The sequence below is a fragment of the Euleptes europaea genome, chromosome 6 (assembly GCF_029931775.1).
Source record: "Euleptes europaea isolate rEulEur1 chromosome 6, rEulEur1.hap1, whole genome shotgun sequence".
NCBI classification, from domain to species: domain Eukaryota; kingdom Metazoa; phylum Chordata; class Lepidosauria; order Squamata; family Sphaerodactylidae; genus Euleptes; species Euleptes europaea.
The window spans coordinates 68,511,365-68,535,831 of record NC_079317.1 but is presented as its reverse complement, the minus strand read 5'-3'; the positions used below and the strand labels follow the sequence as shown (position 1 = coordinate 68,535,831).

The window sequence follows — 24,467 nt, the reverse complement described above, 5'->3', positions numbered from 1 at the left end:
AACCCTTAAGCCAACAAAACTGAAATATGCTGACATAAAGTGGCTAATATACTCTAATATTTCAAGGTAAATTTAGGTAGTTATTGTTGTACAAGCGGGGTTGCCAACTTCCAGGTGGGGGTCTGGGAATTTTTCAGAATTTCAACTGATCCCCAGGCTACAGAGATCAGTTCCCATGGAGAAAAGGGCTGCTTTGGAGGGTGGAGTCTATGTCTTTATACCCCACTGAGGCCCCTTCCCTATTGAAACCCTACCCTTCCAAGGCTCCATCCCCAAATCTCCAGGAATTTCACAACCTGGAGTTGGCAACCCTATGTATAAGAAGGACCCTAAATCATAATTTATAAAACTAGATACATTTGCCAACTTCTCAAAACACATGAAATAGAAAAAGATTCTGCCCCTGAAACTACCAGTTCTTCAGCATATGCACTCAAATGCATCACTGAACTTTTTAAAGCCGTTTTGATCTCCATAACAGAACACTCTCCATGAAATGGACGTGAAGTGAACTAATCTACAAAAACTTCAAGTTGCTGCTCTGAAACAATATATTATGAAATTGGGTACATCATTTCTTGAATCACTGACAAAAATAAAACCAAAGGGAAAAAATATCAAACCCGAAGGGGGGGGGGGAACCCAGACATAATGAATTATCTGCTTATTATATGGGGAATGCTTAATGAAGCAACATTTGTAAATTCCTGTGTCAAATATGATAAGAATGTTCTTGGGCCAAAATGTGCCTCTCATCAAAATATGACATGTCACCTGTAACCAGTATGTTTGATGTTATATAGGCATGTGTGTTTGCATAGTATTCACATATGGGCAGGGCCGGATTTAGGTTTGATGAGGCCCTAAGCTATTGAAGGTACTGGGCCCCTTTATATGTCCAGCTGTCCTTTGTCAACAACAAATTGTCGCTGTTTTTTGTGTTGAATATATGCTATATGGTAATTTATGGACCTAATAGGTATCTAAAGCCATTTGCTGTATGTAGGTTTTGTTTTATTTGTTTTTATCTTATATTTTGGAAATGCACATCCAGTTTTTTTTTCCTTTAAAATTTTTGGGGGGGCCCAAGAGAGTGGGGCCCTAAGCTATAGCTTGTTTAGCTTACACGTAAATCCGGCACTGCATATGGGTAAGACTAATAGGATAGATTAAGGTAGGACAGATAGCTGAGTCGATCTTTAGAAATAAATACTGTACATTACATAATGCATGGCTAATGTAATCTAAATCTTGAAGTAAGATTTCTTGGCAGTGACCACTTAGAAGACCAAGATACCATCTTGGAATACAGCAAGAGAATGTATCAAAATGTCATGAATTTTAGAGAAAGATGTCTTGATCCAGAGCAAAACTCTGTCAGATGGTGCAGGATGGTCCCTTAATTGGCTTCTATGGACCGCTTATTTGCACAGAATCCAGGAAGAGCACCCCAATCCTCCATTACTGTTCCAGTAAGATGCAAATATGACAGATGGAACATTCATGCCTTTCTTACCAAGTATGGAATACTGCTTTAGTATCAATGGCATAAATTATCATAAGTACCATATACCTACAAGGTAGACCAAGAGAACCCCAACCCTATTCCTTCAAGGGAAGTGCAACCCCATCTAGAATGGGTGATATCTAAAATCCTGGGTCAGAACTTCTTCCCACCAGTAGTATTTCTGTCTTGTTGGGCTTAAAACGTCAGTTTATTAGCCGACATCTACTCCAAGACTGCTTCCAGACACCAGTTCAGGGCTTCTATAGCCTCCCTGAGATCAGCAGGAAGAGTGAGATAGAGCTGAGTGTCAACCACATATTGGTGATAACCCAGCCCAAATCTCCAGATGGCCTCCCTCAGCGGTTTCATGTAGGTGTTAAAAGAGCGTAGGGGACCAAGATGGAGCCTTGTGGGACCCCACAAGAGGCCAAGGGGCTGAGCAGCAGTCCCCTAGTACCACCTTCTGAAAACTACCCTCCAGGTAGGACAGGAACCACTGCAGAATAATGCCTCCCAATCCCAGCCCAGACAAGTGGTCCAGAGGGTATTGAAAGCCACTGAGAGATCCAGGAGATGGAGGTATGTCTATCTCCCAGCGCAAGACATCCATCAGGGTGACCAAGCCTGTTTAGATCCCAGAACCAGGCCTAAACCCAGATTGAAAGGGATCTGAACAATTTGCCTCATCTAGGAAAGCTTGGAGTTGTCTAGTGGTCAAAATGGCTGAGGGATCTGGATAAGACAGAAGTGATGGTGGCTGGAAGGACTACTACTTGAAATGGGGTTGTGCTTCCTACCATTGATGGAATTCAGCTTTCATTGAAAGACTCTATTATGAGCTTGGGCATCTTCCTGGTCTTCTGTTGAGGTTTGAAGACAATCTGAAAACTGCTGCTGGTGCAAAATGCAGCAGCCCATTTGTTATATTAGGCTAGCTGGTGGGACTATGTTACTGATATACTAAGGTCCTTTCACTAGCTGTCAATAAGTATGTGGGTCCATTCAATTCAAGGTGCTGGAGCTTAACTTTAAAGCTTTTCATGACCTGGGACTGCCCCTCTCTGGATGTTCAACTTTGTTCAGCCCCACAGATTCTACTATCAGTTAACCCCTCCCTTGTCCAACGCAAATTTGGAAACAGTCTGGGCCCAAGCTTTTTCAATGGCAATCCCATGCCTATGGAAACAGCTTCTAGGAAAAGATCAGGGAGGTTCTAACCATCCTGATTTTCCAGCAAGGCTACAAAATGGAGATGTTCCTAAAGGCCTTGGGGGCAATCTGAGCCTGGGCAGAGAGGGACTACCCTGCTGTAAGGAAACATAAGGTGTTTTAAATGAGTGCTGATGTTTTTATAGCTGTTTAATATTTGTTTGATAAAACTGTTTTACATGGAGGTCACCCATCTTGCGTCCTGAGATGCTCAGGAGAAAGGTAGGCATATAAATATAGAAAGGCTAGCGTGCATATGTATTACCTTCTCTCTTATCAACCTACACATCTTTTCAAATAATCAACGGAGGCACACTTTTTCATGGCTGCAGCTTGTTTATGGAACTCTCTCTTCAGAAATATTTACCTGGTGTCACTTTCACATCTTTCAGATCTCAGGTAAGGTCTCTTATAAGACTTTTAGGACCTCTAATTACTTTCAATATTGCTCTATGCTTCTAATTTGGTTCTGTTTCCTTTAAGCAACTACACTTCTATTAATATTGAGCACTTCTTTATTGTTGATTATAATAAATGAGATATTGCTTTTTTATGAATTGATGTAAGCTTCCTTGAAATATTTTAAACAACGTTTTAATATATGGAGTAATGAAGCAACATATCAAAAGGCAACTCTACAAATATTTTATATATATATTATATATACACATACTATTTTGGTAAAGCAAATACCACTCATCCCAAGAAAATGAATTTTCTTAACACCATGAAGATATAACATTACCATAAAAAAATTCTACATGAGTAGGTTGATTCAAGCAGTAAGCCCAATTAAAATGTTATGCTCTATCACATGGAAGCATTTGCAGCAGTTTCCACACACAGGTTAACATTTCAACTGACTTGTCCGGAAGAATGCTCAACTGAAATCCACGAGCCACATACCTATTCTATGTAGTGGTTACAAAGTAATTGTACTAATCCTACCCAATAATGTCACAATACATTTGAGAAGACTGAATTTAACAACACGTGAAAGAAATTTTGTATTTGACGTGTACAGTGTACATTACACTGAACTTATTAAAACAGATGTTGAAGTCTTAACAGTTACCAACTTAAAAATGACTGCTTCAAAAGATACTAGATTTGATCAGGGAAGTAATCTCTGTAAAAATGTTTTAATATTAGAAAGAGTCGTTGAAATAACAGATATTAAGGGGGAAAGGTAAAATATGGCAAATACCTTCTGTTTGTGCATCAACTGCTTTCCTCCCCTCTGCTTTTACAATTATTCTCAAACCAGTACATTTCCATTTAAAATAATCTGATGAAGGAGGTATAAGGGTCATATCACTTGGCTAAAAATAGGAACAACAGAACCTTTAATTAGTCAGTTTTGTACCAAATGAATCAAATTTGCATAATATATAATTCTGAGTTTTATTTTTGGAGTAAAAAAAATACAGTGTAATTATAGGGTAGGACCTACAAACTAAAGTAATCAGAGCTTCTGTAATTTTCTGAATTCAAAATAGAAATTGGGTTTGTGTTTCTTCTTTCACGCCCATTATTACAAGCATTGATAAACTGTTGAAATAACAATGGATAAAGCAGCTGTGCTGATAACCTTAATCATTTATCCCCACAAAATGATATTTGCATAAGAAGTTTGTCCTTACCAACAGAATGCTGCTGGATGACGAAGAATGATGGACAAACTCCCCATATATGGTTTGCTATTAATCTTTTAGAAACAGATTAAGAAGCTTGAAGTCCTAATCTGTTCTGTTAATGCATTACAGAATGGGATGTAGGCCCTACCATGTTCCGGATGACATTAACAAGAGAGTAATGGCATTCCCTGACTTAGATGGGAACTTTTTTGCCTGTCCCTTCACATTATTTACAGAAGACATGGTGAGCAGGAGAGATCAGGTTTCATACGGGCTTACAACATTGCTATATATATGATGGAGTGTTCAAAATGCATCTTACCATACAATCCTGAAGAGATTTACTCCAGTCTAAACCCATTCATTTCAATGGGCTTAGACTGGAGTAACTCTCTTTAGGAATGCACTGTTAGGGACATAACATTTTGGAGTCTGTGGCTTTGCTATCTACGAAAAGGGGTCAAAAAATGTCCATCTTGGATATGGCATATGAATCCAGAGCTTGTCTGGCTTCTCATCACCACTAGTGAGAATTGCAAATACCAGTGTTCACCGTAATATGAGCAATAAGCTCATGAATTACACTAAGCACATGATTTACTCAACAAAAACAGTTCAGGGCAAATAATGAAATAATTTAATGGCTAATTTTCTCATTCCACTATATAATGCCACAATGGCTGTTTGGCTGTATTCAGCTTGATAGGTAACAAATTATACAGGTCTGACCTAAACAGCCGTGTTATCTAAGCAGTGCAACATTACAAGTGCTGCAGTCTATAAAAGCAGTATTCGCTTATGAAGTGTTGCATAGACTAACACAGCAGAAAAATGTACTTAATAAGCTAAAAATATTTGGGTGACCAAACTTTAATCTAGATGCCAATGGTGTCTGCATCCTACCATTTTAGTTTCAGAAGGACCAAAGTATGCAATCTGTTTTGTTAACGTTGCTATTAATTGGAACCCTGACCTGGATGGCCCAGACTAGCCCAATCTCATCAGATCTTGGAAGCTAAGCAGGGTCAGCCCTGGTTAGTATTTGGATGAGAGATCATTAAGGAATTCCAGGGTCACTGTACACAGGAAGGCAAACCACCTATTGCCCTAAGGGGTCACCATAAGTCGGTTGTGACTTGATCGAACTTTACACACACACATATAAATTGGAAGGAATTCCTCTCCCTCCCGCACACACAAAAAATACCCTGGAGTGTTGTGCTCATATTTCATATAAGGACATCCACAGAATTATTAACTGAACAAGGCTTATAATCCCAGAGACTTACTTTGTCTGGTTTAAATTGTTGTCTTCATTTTTTTAACTATGCGCTGCAGTGTGTTTTATATTGTAAACTGCCATGGACAAATATGTTTTGGAGAGGTAGTATAAAGCGTGTTAAATATTTTCCTATTTTAAAATACAATTCTCTGTTACATATTCAAAGACAAATGAGAATGAGAAATTGAAATGTATTCCAAAAATGCAAAGTTTATATAAGGAAGATAAGCTAAGGAAGCAACACCAAAGACTACCCACTAAGTTTCAAAATGATGCCCAAGGCCACTAAGTTTAAAAGCTGAGCAAGAAATAGAACCTGAGATGGAGGGGGTTGGTTCTATAAGGCAACGTGGCTGGGCTTTTACCAGGATCCCAAGACTGGTAAAAAGCCCACTCTCCAGACAAAAACCATCCTTCTTAGCTTTTATGAAGCATCAAAGGTATAGTGGAAGAGAATTCTTGGTTTGCATTCTGTTCCAGGGTAAGAAATCCACTGGTGATGGCTTCTCACATCAATCCTAACCACTTTCCTAGTGCTTATCAAACTCTTAATACCTGAAGCACAAGTTTTCTTTTTGAGTTAAAATTGGAGGCATACTTGATTTTCTACAACCCCCCAAATAAACACTTCTACTATGAGCTCCTAGAGCAGTTATACCATTTGCAACTCCAGGACAATCTAGTTCTAATCACTCCACAGTGTGCTGAGAACGTTTTGTAAAAACCTGATCCCATAAGCACACAGACTATCATGACCCCCCAGAAACTTCCTGACTGTTGTAAAATTGCGTTGGTTAACAAGGTTTCATCAATAACTTGTCAGCTATTGTACTATTGCAATCACTTGCAACAGGACTGGCTTGTCCACAAAGCTGCCAATGATTACTATAATGCAACAATACCCAATGATGTGTGGATACAACCAAAAGACTGAAGTGGTACCCTACCAAGGCAACATCCTGTTTTCTGTTGCATTGGAAATGGGGTTGGCTAAGGAGGGTCTTGCACCAATAAGTGCCAAACAGAATAATTTCACCACCAATTGAACAATTTATTACTATTTCATTTTATTTGAAATATTTTTAAATGGGATAACCTGTATCAAGCATAATTCTTCCTCTGAAGCAATGCTCTAATGCATTGCCTCAGCTCTGGCAACCCTAAATAGCCATTAAAATGAGAATTCTGTGTTTAGGCTTGAAGAAAGCAGTAAGGTAAACAAACCACCGCTACTGTGTTCCTCTAGTAACACGAGTGGTCCCTATTCCGAACACTCTGACGGGAAACAGAAGGAGCAGCTTATGCAGTCATGGTCTTCCCTAGTTGGATCTGTTATCAGCTACAGTGATTCCTGGCAAAGTACCTTTACACAACTGTCTGGTAGCAAAAAACAAAACAGCAGTCCAAAGGGCACCTTAAAGACTAACAAAATACTATTCCAGCATAAGCTTTAGTTGTCTGGTGTCCACTTCTATGCAAGTTAGAAACTCAACTAGCATGTTTTTGTTTTTCAGTTGCTTGCTTCATTTCTGCTGGCCATGGACATGTCAAAAAGTTGTGCTTACCTAGAAAACTGGCAGCGAGCCTAAGCCCTTTCCAAAACCAAGGGCAACTTTAAACATAAAATACAGGCAGACAAAATTCACATTCCCATCTCAACATAGGGTTACCAGCTCCGTGTTGAGAACTACCTGGAGATTTTTGGGGATGGAGCCTGAAGAGGGTGGGGTTTGGGAAGGGACTTCAGTGGGGTATAATTAGTGTTGCCAGGTCCCCTTTACCACCGATGGGAGGTTTTTGGGGCGGAGCCTGGGGAGAGACTTCAATGCCATAGAGTCCAATTGCCAAATCGGCCATTTTCTCCAGGAGAACTGATCTCTATCGGCTGGAGATCAGTCGTAATAGCAGATCTCCAGCCACCACCTGGAGGTTGGCAACCCTAGGTATAATGCCATAGAGTCCACCTTGCAAAGCGGCCATTTTCTCCAGGGGAACTGATCTCTGTCGCCGGGAGATCAGCCGTAATCCCAGGGGACCTCCAGCCACCACATGGAGGTTAAGGAAAAAATAGCACAGGAGTCTCCAAGTACAAAAGTATCAAAATGCTTATTGGTGTTTAAACATATAACACCTACAGAACACAGTGGGATACATAAACATAATTTTTTGAGAATATATACAATATATGCACGTGTTTGATGCACTATTCCCTAAAAGATGCCTTTTTTCTTGGGGAAAAGGCATCTTTTGGGAAATATTGTACCATCCATGGACTTGTTGAAGATCAATTGAGAGATATATACCCAGAAGATTTCAACACCAATTTGTGTTGCATAGAGAGACTGCATCAAACTCACACGTGTATATATTGTATATATTCTCAAAAAGTTATGTTTATGCATCCCACTGTGTTCTGTAGATGTTATATGTTTAAACACCAATAAGCATTTTGATACTTTTGTACTTGGAGACTCCTGTGCTATTTTTTCCTCAACCTACGGTACTAGCACGGAGGTGCCTTCTTTTTGGACGGCAACCACCTGGAGGTGGGCAACCCTATCTCAGCATAAAAAGACCGCAAGAGAGGCGCTCAAAGTTTCACACAACAAGAGCCCCTTTTCCCCCACCCCCCGTTCCCTCAGGAGAGACTGAAGCTCTTCTCCGCCGTTACCTCAGCTCCCTCCCAACCGTTCCCGCACTGAGGCGCGCGGCCACCGCATCGCTGCAGCCGCTGCTCGGCCATAGCGTTAAGGCAACCGAAGACCCCAGTTTCCGGGCTCCTTTCGCGCTGCGCGGAAGCCCAAGAGAAGGAGGACCCCGGGCCCGCCTCCACTTCCGGAGGTGGGAGGAGCCTGAGCCGGTTGCCGGGGGAACCGAAGCCAAGCGGAAGGCCGAGCTCCGCGCGGCGGCCTTTGCCCTCGGGCAGATCACCCACGGGTTGTGCTTGACTCTGCGCGCCATTGGCCTAGAAATGTATTTCGTTGGGACTAGTCGGTTGTAGAAGGTCATTATTTCTATCGCGCGCCAGTCATCGGGGTGTTCCTGGATGTCCCTTGTCCAGACAATAACAAATTGTCCCAGCGACCATGTGAAATAGTTCCAGGGGGTTACCAGTCTCACAATGCAATCCTGTGCAGAATTACTCCAGTCTAAGGTCATTGAGTGTTACGACTGCCAAATAAAAACAAATCAGTGGGTTCTAGAGCAAATCAAGCCTGAACTGACCCAGAAGCTCAAATGACCAAACTGAGGCTATCGTATTTTGGTCATGCCATGAGACGACAAGAGTCACTGGAAAAGACAGTCAGGCTAGGAAAAGTTGAGGGCAGCAGGAAAAGAGGAAGACCCGACAAGAGATGGATTGACTCAATAAAGGAAGCCACAGCTTTCAATTTGCAAGATCTGAACAAGGCTGTCAAAGACAGGACATTTTGGAGGACTTTCATCCATGAGTCGGAAGCGACTTGACGGCACTTAACACACACACACAAGGTCATTGAAATGAATGGGCTTAGACTGGAGCAACTCCCTTTAGGGTTGTACTGTCAAAGTGAGCATCGGGGTCGTGCCCCAGGTGATCTAGGAGCTTTAACAGAGTGAAACAGAAGTCCAGTGGCATCTTAAACAGTAATAAATACATAAAATTCAGCATAAACTTCATCTGGTGAAGTGAGCACTGATTTGGGGAAGTATGTGCTTTCTGTAGTTGTTAAGGTAGCACTGAACTCTTATTTATCTTTGTTAAAGATTCAATATTCCTGGAATTCTGTCAAGGTGGAACACAAATGTTTTTGGAAAGCGGAGTGACTTTTGGCACCAATTTGTACAAAAACAGGATAACAATTGTTCCTACTTGTCTTCTAGCTAGCAGCTGTAGATTCAAGGGAAATTGGTTGGGATACTTGGGACAGGAATTCAACAGGTGCAGCTTTTTCCATTGCTAAATAAACAGTCATGTAGCATCCTGTGGCATAAACACACCAGATCACAAAAAGTACACAAACTAAATTAGTTTTTAAAGTGCCTCAAGGCTTCAGTGGTGGTCAGGAAGGATCTCAGAACCTGCAGAATGTGCAAAACCATAGTGTTCAACAAGGCATTTTTAGTATCCCTCTTATATCCTGTGATCCAGTCTCTGTATTGTTTATAGTACACCTTGCCTTAGATAGTTTATTGTTGGCATTGTTCTCTTTTTCTGTAATTCCTAGTCCTATTACTTTGTTCATTGTTGTTTTATACTGTTTGATTGCTCTGCTTTATCTTGGTAATCCACCTTAAGCCTCAGCAAGAAATGTTGAATATTAATGAATAAATAAATAAAACTGACATCAGTGAGACTTATTTTTGAGTCCATATGGCAAAGGTTGCACTGTAACTGTAACAGAATTTCAGCAATGCAAATTCCATGTAGGAGTAAAAGAAATAGCATAAAAAAATCAAACAAGTGCATGAAACTCTTTTGAAAGCTAAATAATTCTATGGCATCTCAAAGTATAATGAAATTAATACAGTAGCAACTTTTATGAACCAGAATCTACTTTGCCAGGTGCTTGAGAGCCATTGTGAGAGCCAGCCTGGTATGGTGTAGTTAGCAGTAAGAGCATCAGACTAGGGTCTGGGAGACCCAGGTTCGAATATCCACTCTGCCATGAAATGATGGAAGCTTGCTGGGTGCCCTCATGCCAGTCACACACTCTTTACCTCACAGGGCTGTTGTGAGGATACGGTGAAGAAAGAGAGAAAGTTGTTAAGCCACTTTGGATCCCTTTTGGAGAGAGAGAAAAGGTATAGGTAGTCCCCTGCGCAAGCACCGGGTCATTACTGACTCATGGGGTGACGTCACATCCCGACTTTACTAGGCAGACTTTGTTTATGGGGTGGTTTGCCATTGTCCTCCCCAGTCATCTACACTTTATCCCCAACATGCTGGGTACTTTTGGAGAAAAAAGTGGGTTATAAATGAATATAGTAAGTAAAGTGTTATGTTCTATTGGCAGAGATTTATACCCCAAACAACAGGAGGGGTGGGGATCTCAGGCTCATGAAATGTTATGCCAAATAAATGTGACTTCTTTAAGATGTCACAGGACTCTTCGATACTCAAAGGCTCCTAGTTATTTGGGCTGCACCACACTAACATGGCTACCCCTCTGGGATTTGTCCCAAATATAAACACACTTTGCTTGTGTCCCAAACTAAAGCAGCTTCTCTTTACGGTAACTAATACTTTGAAACGTGAATCTAGATTCAGATGGGTTGTCACACCATTTTCATGGATGGGAGCCCTGCACAACCGACAGACAGAAAATCAAAAGGGTACAGTTTTCTCCAGCACGGCTACGGTGCTGAGATAGGCCGCTATTACTCCGCTGACAAGCTGTTAAAGGCACAAGTCATCTGTCCCTTTTAAAAAAAATAAATGCTTATTTCACAAAGATAATTCACAGTGGGTAGCCGTGTTGGTCTGTCTGCAGTAGTAGAAAAGGGCAAGAGTCCAGTAGCACCTTGAAGACTAACAAAAATATTTTCTGGTAGGGTATGAGCTTTCTGTCTGCAGTAGTAGAAGTCTGTCTGCAGACTTTCTGTTAGTCTGTCTGCAGTAGTAGAAAAGGGCAAGAGTCCAGTAGCACCTTAAAGACTATTGGACATGTTATGGTAAAACCTAAAACCAACGATTCATTATCAGTCACACACAATTTCATTTGCAAACCTAAAGAGTCTTTAAGGTGCTCCTGGACTCTTGCCCTTTTCTGTTATTTCACAAAGGCAGATTTCTCAGCTCTCTTCTGCCGCTTTCGTCATACGGAATGCCAATATTAGAACCCAGGGAATGTTTTGCCAGCATCCAGGGCTGACATCTGTCCTTCATCCCAATCTCTCTTGGGAAGCGCATCTGTGCGTATTTTGGTTCAGGCAGTAAAAGTCAGGCTGCCGCAGGGCGGGCGTCTATTCCCCCCCCCTTTTTTTTCAGGCAGCGACAAAGACAGCCCTGGGGTCCGGAGGAGGAGGAGGAGAAAGATGGCAGCCTCCTTGTGGCTGAGCTGCAGCAGCGGCGGCAGAATGATAAGCCTGCTATTAGGCAGGGGTTTAACGCGGGGGGCTCTTGCTTCTCTGCCTCATGCGGTGGGCTGGAAGTTTCTGCACCAGACCGCGGAGCTCCTGGGTGAGTGTTTGACTCGTGATATAATAGAGTCCCCTGTTAACGACCTATTCCTAGGCGCTGGAATTTGGGCTTCCTACGTGAAGACAATGTCATCGAGGATAATTCACAGTGGGTCGCCGTGTTAGTCTGTCTGCAGTAGTAGAAAAGGGCAAGAGTCCAGGAGCGCCTTCAAGACTAACAAGAATATTTCCTGGCAGGGTGTGAGCTTTCGTGAGCCGCAGCTCACTTCTTCAGATGCAGCTAGAATGTGAGTCCATCTGTCTTTCAGTGCAAGTTTCTTCACGAGGTTGATGGATTTCCATTCTGTACGGCTAAATGTGGTGCCTTCCATGTAGATAATTCACAGTGGGTAGCCGTGTTAGTCTGTCTGCAGTAGTAGAAAAGAGCAAGAGTCCAGTAGCACTTTAAAGACTAACAAAAATATTTTCTGGTAGGGTATGAGCTTTCGTGAGCCACAGCTCATGCTGTGGCTCACGAAAGCTCATACCCTACCAGAAGATATTTTTGTTAGTCTTTAAGGTGCTCCTGGACTCTTGCCCTTTTCTACTATTGAAGATAAATGTTAGCGGGTGGGCCTGTGCGCTTGTGTGAGCGAATGAACAAGCAAGGACTGACAGAGCTGTTAGAAATAGGGTCAGCATTTGATGGCATTAACAAGGGCAAGGAAGCATATAGTTGATTTTTTTTGTGTGTGGCAATGCAGTAGAGGTTTGCAAATGAAATTGTGTGTGACTGATAATGAATTGTTGGTTTTAGGTTTTACCATAACATGTTCAATAGTCTTCGATTAACGTAGATACGATTCTAGCTTTTGATTTAACTGCAGTAGCTGTCAGTGAATGACTTCTAGTCTGGACTCCAGTTCCATGATTGGTAGAAATTTCTATTAGAGCAACCGTTGTAATTAGAGACTGGTAAATGCCCATAAAATCATTAGTTATGTTTTAAAGGTAATGTATACTTCAAGCAATCTATTTTATTAATTTATTCCAGCATTAGCTTTTTTCCGTTATACTGGAATAAATGTGGTTAGTCTTAAAGGTGCCACTTGATTTCTGATTTATTTACATACTTTGGGTCTGGGTTGGGTTCGAATACACTTTGCAGAATGACACAGCTGTGGCTTGAAATCAAAGTTGACTAAATATTAATGCTTATCAAGGCAGATAGAGGGTATAAGTTTTGAAAAATTGCTGAAGGAAAAGGAAGGGGTGTTCTTTTTGTCTTTTTTCTTTTGTGTCATTTTCATGAAATGAATGGTTCCAGTATTTAACCTTCTGTAATGTACTAAACTGAACAATAACATTTGCAAAACCAATTTGATAAAGTGCTAGTAACTTGAGGCAAAGTGTTTAAAAGAAATTAAATGGTTTAGATAAGTAATTTACAGCTCATTTCAGAAGGGGGGGCGAAGCTCCTTAGGAGCCGGCATGATCCCACACTTCTGTAGGTGCTGTCTTATCACACAATAAGATGTCACCTACGCTGGCATGAAGGCAAACACGCCAGTGTTCAGGCGCTGCCGGCCCTCACCACCAGTGCAGCCTTGCTGGCAGGCTTTCCCACAAGGGAAAGCCCGTACCGGTGTTTGGGGGGGCATTCCCAGGGTATTCCTGGGGCAGGACCTGCCATTAGGCAGCTTCCTCACCCCTTTTGCCTCCGGGAACGCCCCCTTGTGCTGCAGTGGTGCTGTGCCACCTTTTTTGGTGGCGCAGCCCCGTTGGAGGCAATGGAAGATTCCCCCCTTTTTGTTTGTTTTTTAATTTGCTAAACTTCTTTTTTTGCTTCTGTAGCAGCCAGGAAGCCTCTGAGGAGGCGCCGCAACTGGGCTGCTCCCGGCCACCAGAGATCTGCCTCCCGTTCGTGATTGGGCTGCTCATTCTGACTCTGAAATAATTATAATATCTCCTCTGTTTTATTTATCTAAAACATTTTGATGCCACTTTCCCACCCAAGGCAGAGAACAATCAGAAACACTAGAACTTGCTTTTTATGCATACACACACTAAAAGCAACAAACAAAACACATAAACAGGAAGCCGGACAAAAAGAAAAGTCTTCACCTTCTGGCACACAACACTGAAAGAGGACAGATGAATCTCCCTGGAGAGGGAATCATGTAATTCTGGAACCACGACTGAAAAGGCCTGATCTCAGGCTGGCAACTTTCTAGCTTCAGACTCGTGGCCCCTGAAGATGACTGTAGTGGGAGAGTAGGTTCTTGTGGGAATAGGCTTAAGGTATGCTAGTTGCAAGTCATGTAGGCTTTAAAGGTCAAGACCAGTACTTTGAATTGGGCCTGAAGCAGATTGGAAGCCAATATAGGTGGACCAAGACTGGAGTGATATGATTCCTATGACCTATTCCAGTCAGCATTCTGCGTCAATCTTTCTGCCAACTAGGAGCACATCTATTTTGTTTAAACAGTTGTCAAAGGAGTTGTTAGGTAAAATATATATTGTGACCTAAGTAATTGGACCAAAGTGGTATGAATTAAATGTGTGAATAATATAACATTTCAATTCATTTTATTGTGCCTTTGCTGAATACCATGTAGCAATTTGGTGGTGGGACAAATTTCAGGTTAGGCTTGAGGCGAATCAGCTTCACCACAAGCACAATTTAAGCTGCCATCTTGGCTACGTAAATATGACAAGGGAGGCTCTGGGAAGCTCAGTGACAGATGTGGGTTTGCTCTTGCAAAATGTGTTAAATGATGAGAAAATACCGCCTAGTAGACTGTGTGCCTCCTGATCTGGATAGCCCAGGCTAGCCCGATCTCGTCAGATCTCAGAAGCTAAGCAGGGTCAACCCTGTCAAGTATTTGGGTGGGAAACCTCCAAGGAATACCAGGGCCGTGGCACAGAGGCAGGACATGGCAAACCACCTGTGTACTTCTCTGTCAGGCTTCAGTACCTCGGGCCCCTGTTTCAAACGATGCATGGCAATCTTTGCCTTCTCCCCACTATGGGGATCCTCAAAACGGCGCTGCAACGCAGACATAAATTCCGGCAGGGATTTCAAGACCCTGGGCATAGTCTCTGTCGCCGTTACTGCCCATTCCACCACCTCCTTCTCCAGTAGGCTGATCACGTATCTGACCCAGGCTTCTTCCGAAGGAAAGTTTTCCCCTTGATCCTTCATGAACCTGGACACTTGGAGCAGAAAGTGGGGTAGCTGAGTGCTGGATCCGTCGAAGGACACTTTCAGATCCCTGGTGGTAGGGCGCCTGGGCGAGGGTGCCTCTCTACAGACGGGTGGTTCCGCGGTGGCTCGGGGTTGCTGTGAGGGCTGTCCGAACTCTCTCACTGCCCCCAAAACTGCAGCCAAGTCCTTCCGCAGAGCATCTAGCTGCGCCTGCATGTCCCGGTTCTGTAGAGCCAACGTCTTGTTCTGTCCATGTAGCAGGGCAACTTCCTCCGCGGCGATGGCGACTGGGGTGACCGGAGTGCAAGTGATCAAGGGTCCCTCCACCCCTTCTCCAGGAACGGCCTCCCGGTTTTGCTCTCCCCCTTCACCGTACCAAGCAGTTAGCGGTCCCCGGTAAAATCCGCCCCATGGTTCAGATGCTGCCCGTTCGTTGGTCCTGATTCTCCGTCGTTGCTCGACTTGTGTAGGCAAGGAGGCCCACATCGGCACCTCAGAAAAATCGGCGGGCCCAGCCGGGCGCTGCTCTGGGGTCGCTGTTTCCAGGTCAAAATCAATAAGGGAGGTTGCCCCCCGTCCGTCACTCTGACAGAGGTCTTCCCCCGTTTTGAGCGAGTGTGCGGATTGTGCAGACATACTAGTACTAACTATCTGCTAATACAAAAATAAAAAAGAATGCTAAGGAGATTCTAACCTACTGTCAGGCTTCAGTACCTCGTTGCATTCCAGCAATATAAACGTGAAGTTTATAAACTCCAGACGTTGCAGAGAGTTTAAAGTTTTATTAAGAAAGTGAATGTGTTCAGTAGTCTATACAAACTTAAGGTTAGAATGCCGATGGGAAGGATACAGGCTAACTATATAGAGAGCACACAGTAGAATTGATTGCACGCAATCTTTGAAATGCAAAACATCAGGTTTCTTTCAAGCTTCTGGAGGTGCCAGGGTTCTGGCAGAATTGACACCTTGAGAACAGATAGTTGATTTACTATAGGAAGGCTTTGAAGTGGAATTGTTACTGTCGCCTGCCTTCGTCCCCTCCTCCCAAACTGAAGGGAACTTTCCCACGAGACCGGGGGAGGGGGGAGGACACGGAGCTTGCTCATCCCGGGTCCCACTGGGTGCCCTCGCTGACATTCTCTTGCCTTGAAAACCCCACTAGGGGTTGCTATAAGTAAGATGTGACTTGACGGCAGAGAGAGAGACTGTGCCTAAGCCGAAATCATGTAGTTGGTGTCTACGTAAAATAGGAGATCAACTGCACATTTTTAATTTTACATGTATATACCATGAAACACCCTGACCTGGCTCAGGCTAGCTCAGTCTCATCATATCTTGGAAGCTTAGCAGGGTTGGCCCTGGCCAGTATTTGGAAGGGAGACCACCAAGGAATACTAGGTTTGTGGTGTGGAGGCAGGCAATGGAAAACCAGCTTTATTAACCCCACCAGGAGTCACCATAAGTCCACTTTGACTTGATGGCGTGAAACTAAAACAGAACCTTTAAAATGTGAACTTTATTGGTTCTATATCCTGCCTTTCCACTAGTTTGCTTAAGGTGCCTAACAAAACCACAGTCATTGATTCAATTTGTTTATAACCATTTTATAACCACGAAAACGAGCTTTTAAAACATATTCTAAAACCAGTTAACGACAACAATTAAACAAAACAACTGAACAATTAATGGTTGGTTAATGGTTTTATGAAATGAGTAGAAATTTGAGAGCTACCACTTTCCTGTGCTGGAAGCAGTTTGTGATGTTGAGTGGTTATAGTCGGAATGGCCAGTGCAGCTGGAATGACTATTGTAGCTGGTTGTTAAAGCCTCCTTTTTGCTTCTGGAAGATGTTGTTTTTCGTTGTTAGTATCAGGGATGGCAAATGGAATGTGTTCTCTTCACACATACCCCCTCCACACACACACACGCTGTGACAAATAATGTTCCTGTGCCAGCATCAGGGATGGCAAAGGGAAAATATATTTTGCCCACTCCCTCTCCTCTAGCTGTCAGTATTCTTGTGCCAGAATTGAGCTAAAGCTTAATGTTGACTGAAAGCCTGTTTGTCTATGTAAGAGAAAGAAGGGTGGTGGTGGAGAATCTGACTTTTGAGACACTTATAAATATTACACAAGAGAATCTGACTTTTGAGACATTTATAAATATTACATCATGTGGTAATATGATAAAGGTGGAATAATTATAACTGTCAAACAGCATGAGAACGTTAAGCAATTTTAAGTTGCATTGACTTTAACAGAACCAAAGATTTGTACTTTAGGGTCTCATATTTTTCTGTGTAGCTTACACATGCTTAACTTTGGCTGGGAAGTGCTGTTATTTTTTTTCAGTGTCTAGAGGAAAGCTGTCCTGATCAGTAACTACCAACTTCTGGAATGTTCTAGGCTTTTGGCCATTGTCAGTGTTCTTGCATGTTTACAGAGGCACAAAATCACAACTACCTTCCTTGTCCGTAATTTTGTGGTGTAGAAGGAATGGTGGCTACAAAGCTAAAGATTTTGGATCATGCTATGTGGTTACTGAATTGTGGCTTTATTTTAATTGTAATTACTACTAGTTAGTATGCATTCTTGTTCAGAAAATATATAAGCCGAAATCTGATTTTTAAATCACTCATGAGAGCACTTTCCTAGGAGTAAGCCTCACTGAATAATACTTCAGCGTAAACTGGTTTAGAATTGCTTCCTTGAATTCTTCTTGGTGGTTTAAATCAATCTACTGTGAGCTAATGTTTTGCTCTTGTGGTTGTTTTCACTTTCCAAAAGTTAGACATCATTGAAGATAGAGTAGGCGCTTGTGATAGTTGTGTAACTTACATGTTTTTATTATGTATACATACATACATATATATATAATTAAGTGACTTGTTATTCAGGCTGTAGGGTACCCTCCTCACTAACTACTTTATGTGCTGGGACTAATTTTCTGACAAGTGCTAAAACTGGTTCCAACAGTACCAATAGACCCATAAACAGTAAAAGCAACAGATTAAAAAATTTATTGACCTCACAAGTGCAAAATAGCATAGGCCATCAACTATTACCTTACAAGATAAAAGAAAAATACCTTGGAGTTCTTCAAAGTGCCCTGTGTGTATATTCATATGCTGTCAAGTTGCAACCCAGTGATGGTGACCCCGGCAAGGGGCTTTCAAGGCAAGTGAGAAGCAGAGGTGGTTTGCCATTGCTTTCCTCTGCAGAGCCTCGCTTAGTGGTCTCTTATCCAAGTACTGACCCTGCTTAGCTTCTAAGATCTGACAAGATCAGGCTATACCATGTCACCTTCTCTCATCAATGTGTCCTACAGCACATAAAAACCAAGTTTCTTGCATACATGCACATATGTTGCATTAGGTAGAAGTTTTGTGATTTGGTATGCTGGCGAAACTGTCAAGGGCACTTGGAGATAATAGAGACGTGATCACCCACAAGGAACAGCCTGATTTCACTAGTATTTTTTTTAATCAGAACATATTGTGAAATGTATTTTGGAACATTTCTTCCTTTCTTGCCTAATGTGTAATGATCCATTTTAGTATTTATCTTCTCATGTTGTAACTCTGAGAAATTGCTTCACAGGCATGATACTCAGCTTCATTTTCCTTGACAAATGGGTATAGTTTAAGAAATATTCTCACTACGAATCTACTACAATATAAAAGTAACACCTGAAATAAACCCTTAATGCTTATTAGGTTTTTATGATTACTTACTAATATTATTGACAAGCTGGATTAAATGGGAAGGTCAGATCGGAAGGTGAGAGCCAGTGTGCTGTAGTAGTAGAATGTCGAAGTAGGGTTTCGGAGATCCAGATTCAGATCCTGATTTTGCCATGGAAGCTTGCTGGGAATTCTTGGGCCAGTTGCACTTTTTCAACCTAACCTACTTACAGGGTTGTTGTGAGGATAAAATGGAGGAGAGGAAAACCATATAAGCTGCTTTGGGTTACCTTTATGGAGAAATGCCCGATATAAATGAAGTAAATGAGAGATTCAAAACTGATAAAAGAAAGTATTTCTTCACACAACGCATAGTTAAATTGTGGAACTCCCTGCCCCAGGATATGGTGATGGCTGCCAACTTGGAAGGCTTTAAGAGGGGAGTGGACATCTTTGATGGACCTTGGTCTGATCCAGCATGGCTTTTCTTATGTTCTTAAATAAATAAAACCTCTTAAAGCTGATTCCAGATTTGCCTTAAACAATGCTTTCAAAATGACATTCTCAATAATATTATTGGTAATAATTTGTCATCTGTGATGTTAAGTTTTGGTATTAGTCTTACAGTTTGGTGTTATAGTTCATGTTATCACAATGGATATAGTTATGTTAATAGGGAACATTGGGAAAGGAAACTTTGTAGAGGATTGTTACATGGAATAGCCTTGGCATGTATAATCCCATTGTGTGGCTGCTGACAGTCTTTTATAAAATCAACAGAGTGCTTTGGTTAATCTGTTTAAATGGATGTCAGAGGAGTTGTAAGGAAAAATATATATTGTGGCCTAAGTAATTGGACCAAAGTGGTATAAATTAAACATGAGTGAATAACTTAACATTTCAATTCATTTTATTGTGCCCTTACTGAATACCATGTGGCAATTTTGTGGCAGCACAAATTTCAGGTTAGACTAGAGGTGAATCAGCTATACCACAGGCACAATTTAAGCTGTCATTGTGGCTATACAAATATGACACCTCTGCCATTTAATCCGCATAGGTCCTGAGAAGGAAATTTCACTAAGTTCATTGTAGAGATGTCAACTTCCCGATGGGGCCTGGAGACCTCCCAGAGTTATAACTGGTTTCCACACTGCAAAGATCAGTTCCCCTGGAGAAAAGGGCAGCTTTGAAGGGTAGACTTTATGGCATTCTACTCTACTGATATCCCTTTCCCCCCCCCAACCCTGCCTTCCCTAGGTTCTACCTCCCTAATCTCCAGGAATTTCCCAACCCGGAGTTGACAACCCTAGTTCAGTGGACATTACTCTTGTGCTAGTGTACACAGGATCGTGGCCTAAGGAGGCCTATATCCCATGCATGCTTACATGTAGAAAGTAAGTTTTTAATTGAATGTAGGGGGACTTTTGTCTTCAAAGCCATGCTTATGTTTTATCTGTTCATTACAATGTCACACTAAGATGATGACACAATACTGTTTTCAAGATTTCTTTTTATCTCCAGGTACCCCTGCTGTTAAAATCCTCATGCCTGCACTGTCACCCACCATGGAAGAAGGAAACATAGTGAAATGGCTGAAACAAGAAGGTGAATCTGAGTTGCTTATTTCCACTTGGGAATGCTGAGAATTTCATGTTTTTCACTTTCAATTCAGTCTGTTCCATCATTGTCCATCCCATCAAAAAGGATGACCATAATCACTACATGACCATGTTATTAGGATTTGTATATGCTTAGATTTAACAGGAAAATTGCTAGCAACCTGTTAGTTCTCTGTGATTGTTAGCAGAGCAGATTGATTTTAAACTAGAGCAATTGAAATTGCCGAAAAAAACTGCTGTTAAAATCAGGTTGCCCATTTGTATTTCAGAAGAAACATATGTATATTGGTTGGTATGGCTTTTAAACATATTGATTCCCCATTTTATTTCCAACCAGGCGCTGTATTTCAGGGTCTCGTGTAGGGTTGCCAACTCTGGGTTGTGAAATTACTGGAGATTTTGGGACGGAGCCTGGGGAGGGTGGGGTTTAGGGAGGGGAGGGACCTCAGCAGGATAGCCATAGAGTCCATCTTCCAAAGTAGCCATTTTCTCCAGGGGAACTGATCTCTGTAACCTGAAGACCAGTTGTAATACCGGGAGATCTCTAGCTACCACCTGAAGACTGGCAACTCTCGTTTCATGAGTTTCTTGGTGTTATGTTTGTTAGCAGGGGGAGCTAGAAGTTGAAGAGGCTTAAGAAATCCCAGGCCTTGCTTCTGTCTTACTTGCCCTTTCTTATAGCGGCTAAAGCCGTGCTTTCTAAGATCTAATGGCACAACAAACAAATATCATTTGCAAGCCTAGTTTAAGCGTACTTTCACTTCTGACAGGCAGACTTCTTTTTGGAGTAAGATCTAGATTCACTGGCTCCAGGTGCAGGTCTCTAGCTGTGGAGAGCTCTCAGAGGCCAGAAGTATTATGGCTGCACTCTTGGCCTTTCCAAGCTTCTTCAGGCCTAAGTAGGGTTGCTAGGTCCCTCTTCGCCACTAGCGGGAGGTTTTTGGGGCGGCGCCTGAGGAGGGCAGGGTTTAGGGAGGGGTGGGACTTCAATGCCATAGAGTCCAATTGCCAAAGCAGCCATTTTCTCCAGGTGGACTGATCTCTATCAGCTGGAGATCAGTTGTAATAGCAAGAGATCTCCAGCTAGTACTTGGAGGATGGCAACCCTAGGCCTAAGGCTCTGCTTTGGACTTTTAATGAATATAGTTGTTCTACAAAAGCTGTTTGCAGGGCTGACTGATACTTGGTCTGTGCATGCAGTAGAACAGAATCAGGGAAAGCATCTTGAAACACTAAAGTGGATTGTATTTCTTCAGTATGGAAGTGAGGGGAGCCAGTTTTTTAAATCTTCCTGTGTTAGAAAGTCTCCTTGCAGACAGAAAACAAGCCAGTCAGTGCAAAAGGTTGCATTCTAACCTGCTCCCTGCTGTGCTGGTTTTCGGTATCAGGTTTTCTATGTATGGAAGCACTGAAATGTCATTCCGTGCGCTGAAGTGCTTCTGTCACCACAGGATTTTTCCCCTGCTTCAACACTTCATGCTGCTGAATGTGTAGACCAGATCTCAGTGGCTGAAAGGGGTGCTCTCTAAGAGCAGGGATGAAGAATAGAGTCCAACATAGTTTTTTTTTTAATTTATATCCATAAAAATACAAACATACAATACATAACAACAAAACTTTTCAATTTATATCCATAAAAATACAAACATACAATACATAACAACAAAACATAAACAACATAATACAAACATAATACCTGAAGTATACAAAAATAAGCTTTAACTGGATGAACATACAAAATTTTGTTTCCCTCTTGTAATCTTTCCTGTATTATGCTAGTCTAACTGTATGACACTGAATATACTGCTTTTTATTCCATCATTCCCTCTCGTGGTATATGTACTTTACACTAACATACGGTAATAAAATTATCTGTTACTGAATCATACTAACTCATTTATAATCACTTACAAGCTTATTTATCATCACTAATTTCCATTCTGTACTTTCCCAATATAGCATTATCACTAAGCATTTTCATTTCTGTTTATACATATTTTAGTGAGCCCTGTGGTGCAGAGTGGTAAGCTGCAGTACTGCAGTCAAAAGCTCTGCTCACGACCTGAGTTTGATCCCGATGGAAGTTGGTTTCAGGTAGCCGACCCAAGGTTGACTCAGCCTTCCATTCTTCCGAGGTCGGTAAAATGAGTACCCTGCTTGTTGGGGATAAAGTGTAGACGACTGGGGAAGGCAATGGCAAACCCCCCCCCCCAAAAACATAAGTCTGCCTAGTAAACGTTGGGATGTGACGTCACCCCATGGGGTCAGTAATGACCCGGTGCTTGCACAGGATACTACCTTTACCTTTATTAATATACATTTTACGAGACATATGCATAATATCATTTCCATTTTTTTAACTCTTCACTGGGTATTTTATTCACATAATTTGTCAGCTTGGCCAACACTGCATACTCTGCTAACTTATCTTTTCAGTCTTCTGTGTCTGGACAGTTTTCTGACTTCCACTTTGTGGCAATTTCCACTCTTGCAGCCGTGGTCCTGTATCTCCAATATAGCTTTTGAGAGTTTCTGGGAATTAATACTTTGGACATATTTAAACAGTAGTCTATCAAAAATTCCAGACTGTCACTATTAGTTAATAATTTAATAATACCTATCTTTCGTGCTGATGAGTTCTTTTAAAAATGTATCAGGTTCCTGATGTACTCTCTAAATTAGGAAAGGCATAATTTTTCTTTAAAAATTCCATAATGACTAACTTTCATAAAAAGAAATCGTGGGATATTCGTCATCCACTGCTCTTATGGATTCTTGTCACCCATACAGAAGTGCTCTTTTTATTAAGTCAGTACTGTTCAACTATTTTTTTTAAGGAAAGCTTAATTGAAAAAGGAAAAGAAATATAGTCCAGTGGTCTGAACTCTATACCTGTGGCAGAATGTTCATGACATTATTTTTTAAAAACAAAAAGACAGCATTTTTTAGACAAAGGGATATTGTAATTGCCACTCTGATGTGGAACTAACCAATAGTGCAGTGGGCTTAGAAGGGTGTAAAACTGTTTAGGATTGCACCGTCATTGGCCTACATGGAAGAGAGTTAAATTTGGTTGGAGCAGGTGAATGGACAGCTGTGTCTACCGCATATTATGTATAGTTTTTTGGGGTGCACTACAATTTGTGTCAACAGTTTTCAGCGCCTTTGGATTTTTTTCTTAAATTTAAACAGCATAAGGCAGGGGTCGGCAAACTCATTAGTCAAAAGAGCCAAATATCAACAGTACAACGATTGAGATTTCTTTTGAGAGCCAAATTATTTAAACTATATAGGTAGGTACACTGTTTAAGACTTAAAACTTTAATTAAAGTTTATTAAGTTAATAATTAAACTATAGGTACACTGAATAAAACTTGATATCATACTTAATGTGTGTGTGTGTGTAAAGTGCCGTCAAGTCGCAGCCGACTTATGGCGACCCCTTTTGGGGGTTTTCATGGCAAGAGACTAACAGAGGTGGTTTGCCAGTGCCTTCCTCTGCACAGCAACCCTGGTATTCCTTGGTGGTCTCCCATCCAAATACTAACCAGGGCCGACCCTGCTTAGCTTCTGAGATCTGACGAGATCAGGCTAGCCTGGGCCATCCAGGTCAGGGCATTATACTTAATAGTGATCTTATTTATTGATAAAAATTAAATTGTAAGTCCCTGCCATTTCCCCCTCCCCGTCCGGAGTCCTCGTCTGGAGGCGTGGTCTACCACCATAAAAGCCTATTGGTGGACCCGGCCTCCGGCTGAGTCCCATTGGGAGGCCAGGTCTACCCATTGGCTTTCTTGACAGTAGACCTTGTCTCCGGAGGCCCATAGAAGCCAACTGGTAGACCTGGCCTCTGAAGGGGGACTTTCCCCCCCTCCTCGGAGTCCAGGTCTACCGCCAAGAAAGCCAGTGGGTAGACATAGCCTCCCAATGGGACTCAGCCAGAGGCCAGGTCTACCAAAGGAAGCCCGCCCTGCCCAACAGTTGATAGGTGGGGGGGCCCAGGAACCTCCGAGCCGCCCACCCAGCAAATTCGCGGCTAGAGGGGAGGCTTTAGCCTCCCAACCATTGAGGGCAAGGGAAAGGGGGACCCGGCCATTCTCCACGGCGGGGGGGGGGAGACAGCGCGCCCGCTCTCTCTCTCTCTCTCAGGCGCGCCAGCTCCGCAGCCTGGCTGCCGGCGCGAGCGGGCGCAAGAGCAGGGGCTCTGAACTAAGTTCG

The 24,467-nt window shown here is 42.2% G+C and overlaps 1 protein-coding gene across 1 annotated transcript in view; it reads left to right on the top strand.

The window, feature by feature from the left end:
* Window positions 1-20,144: 20,144 nt before the first annotated feature.
* PDHX (pyruvate dehydrogenase complex component X) overlaps window positions 20,145-24,467 on the top strand; it is a 52,850-nt gene continuing 48,527 nt past the window's right edge. Inside the window, exon 1 of the mRNA XM_056851017.1 lies at window positions 20,145-20,235. Within this exon, the coding sequence (XP_056706995.1) occupies window positions 20,175-20,235 (61 nt within the window). The 5' untranslated portion in view covers window positions 20,145-20,174. The remainder of the gene's footprint in view (window positions 20,236-24,467) is intronic.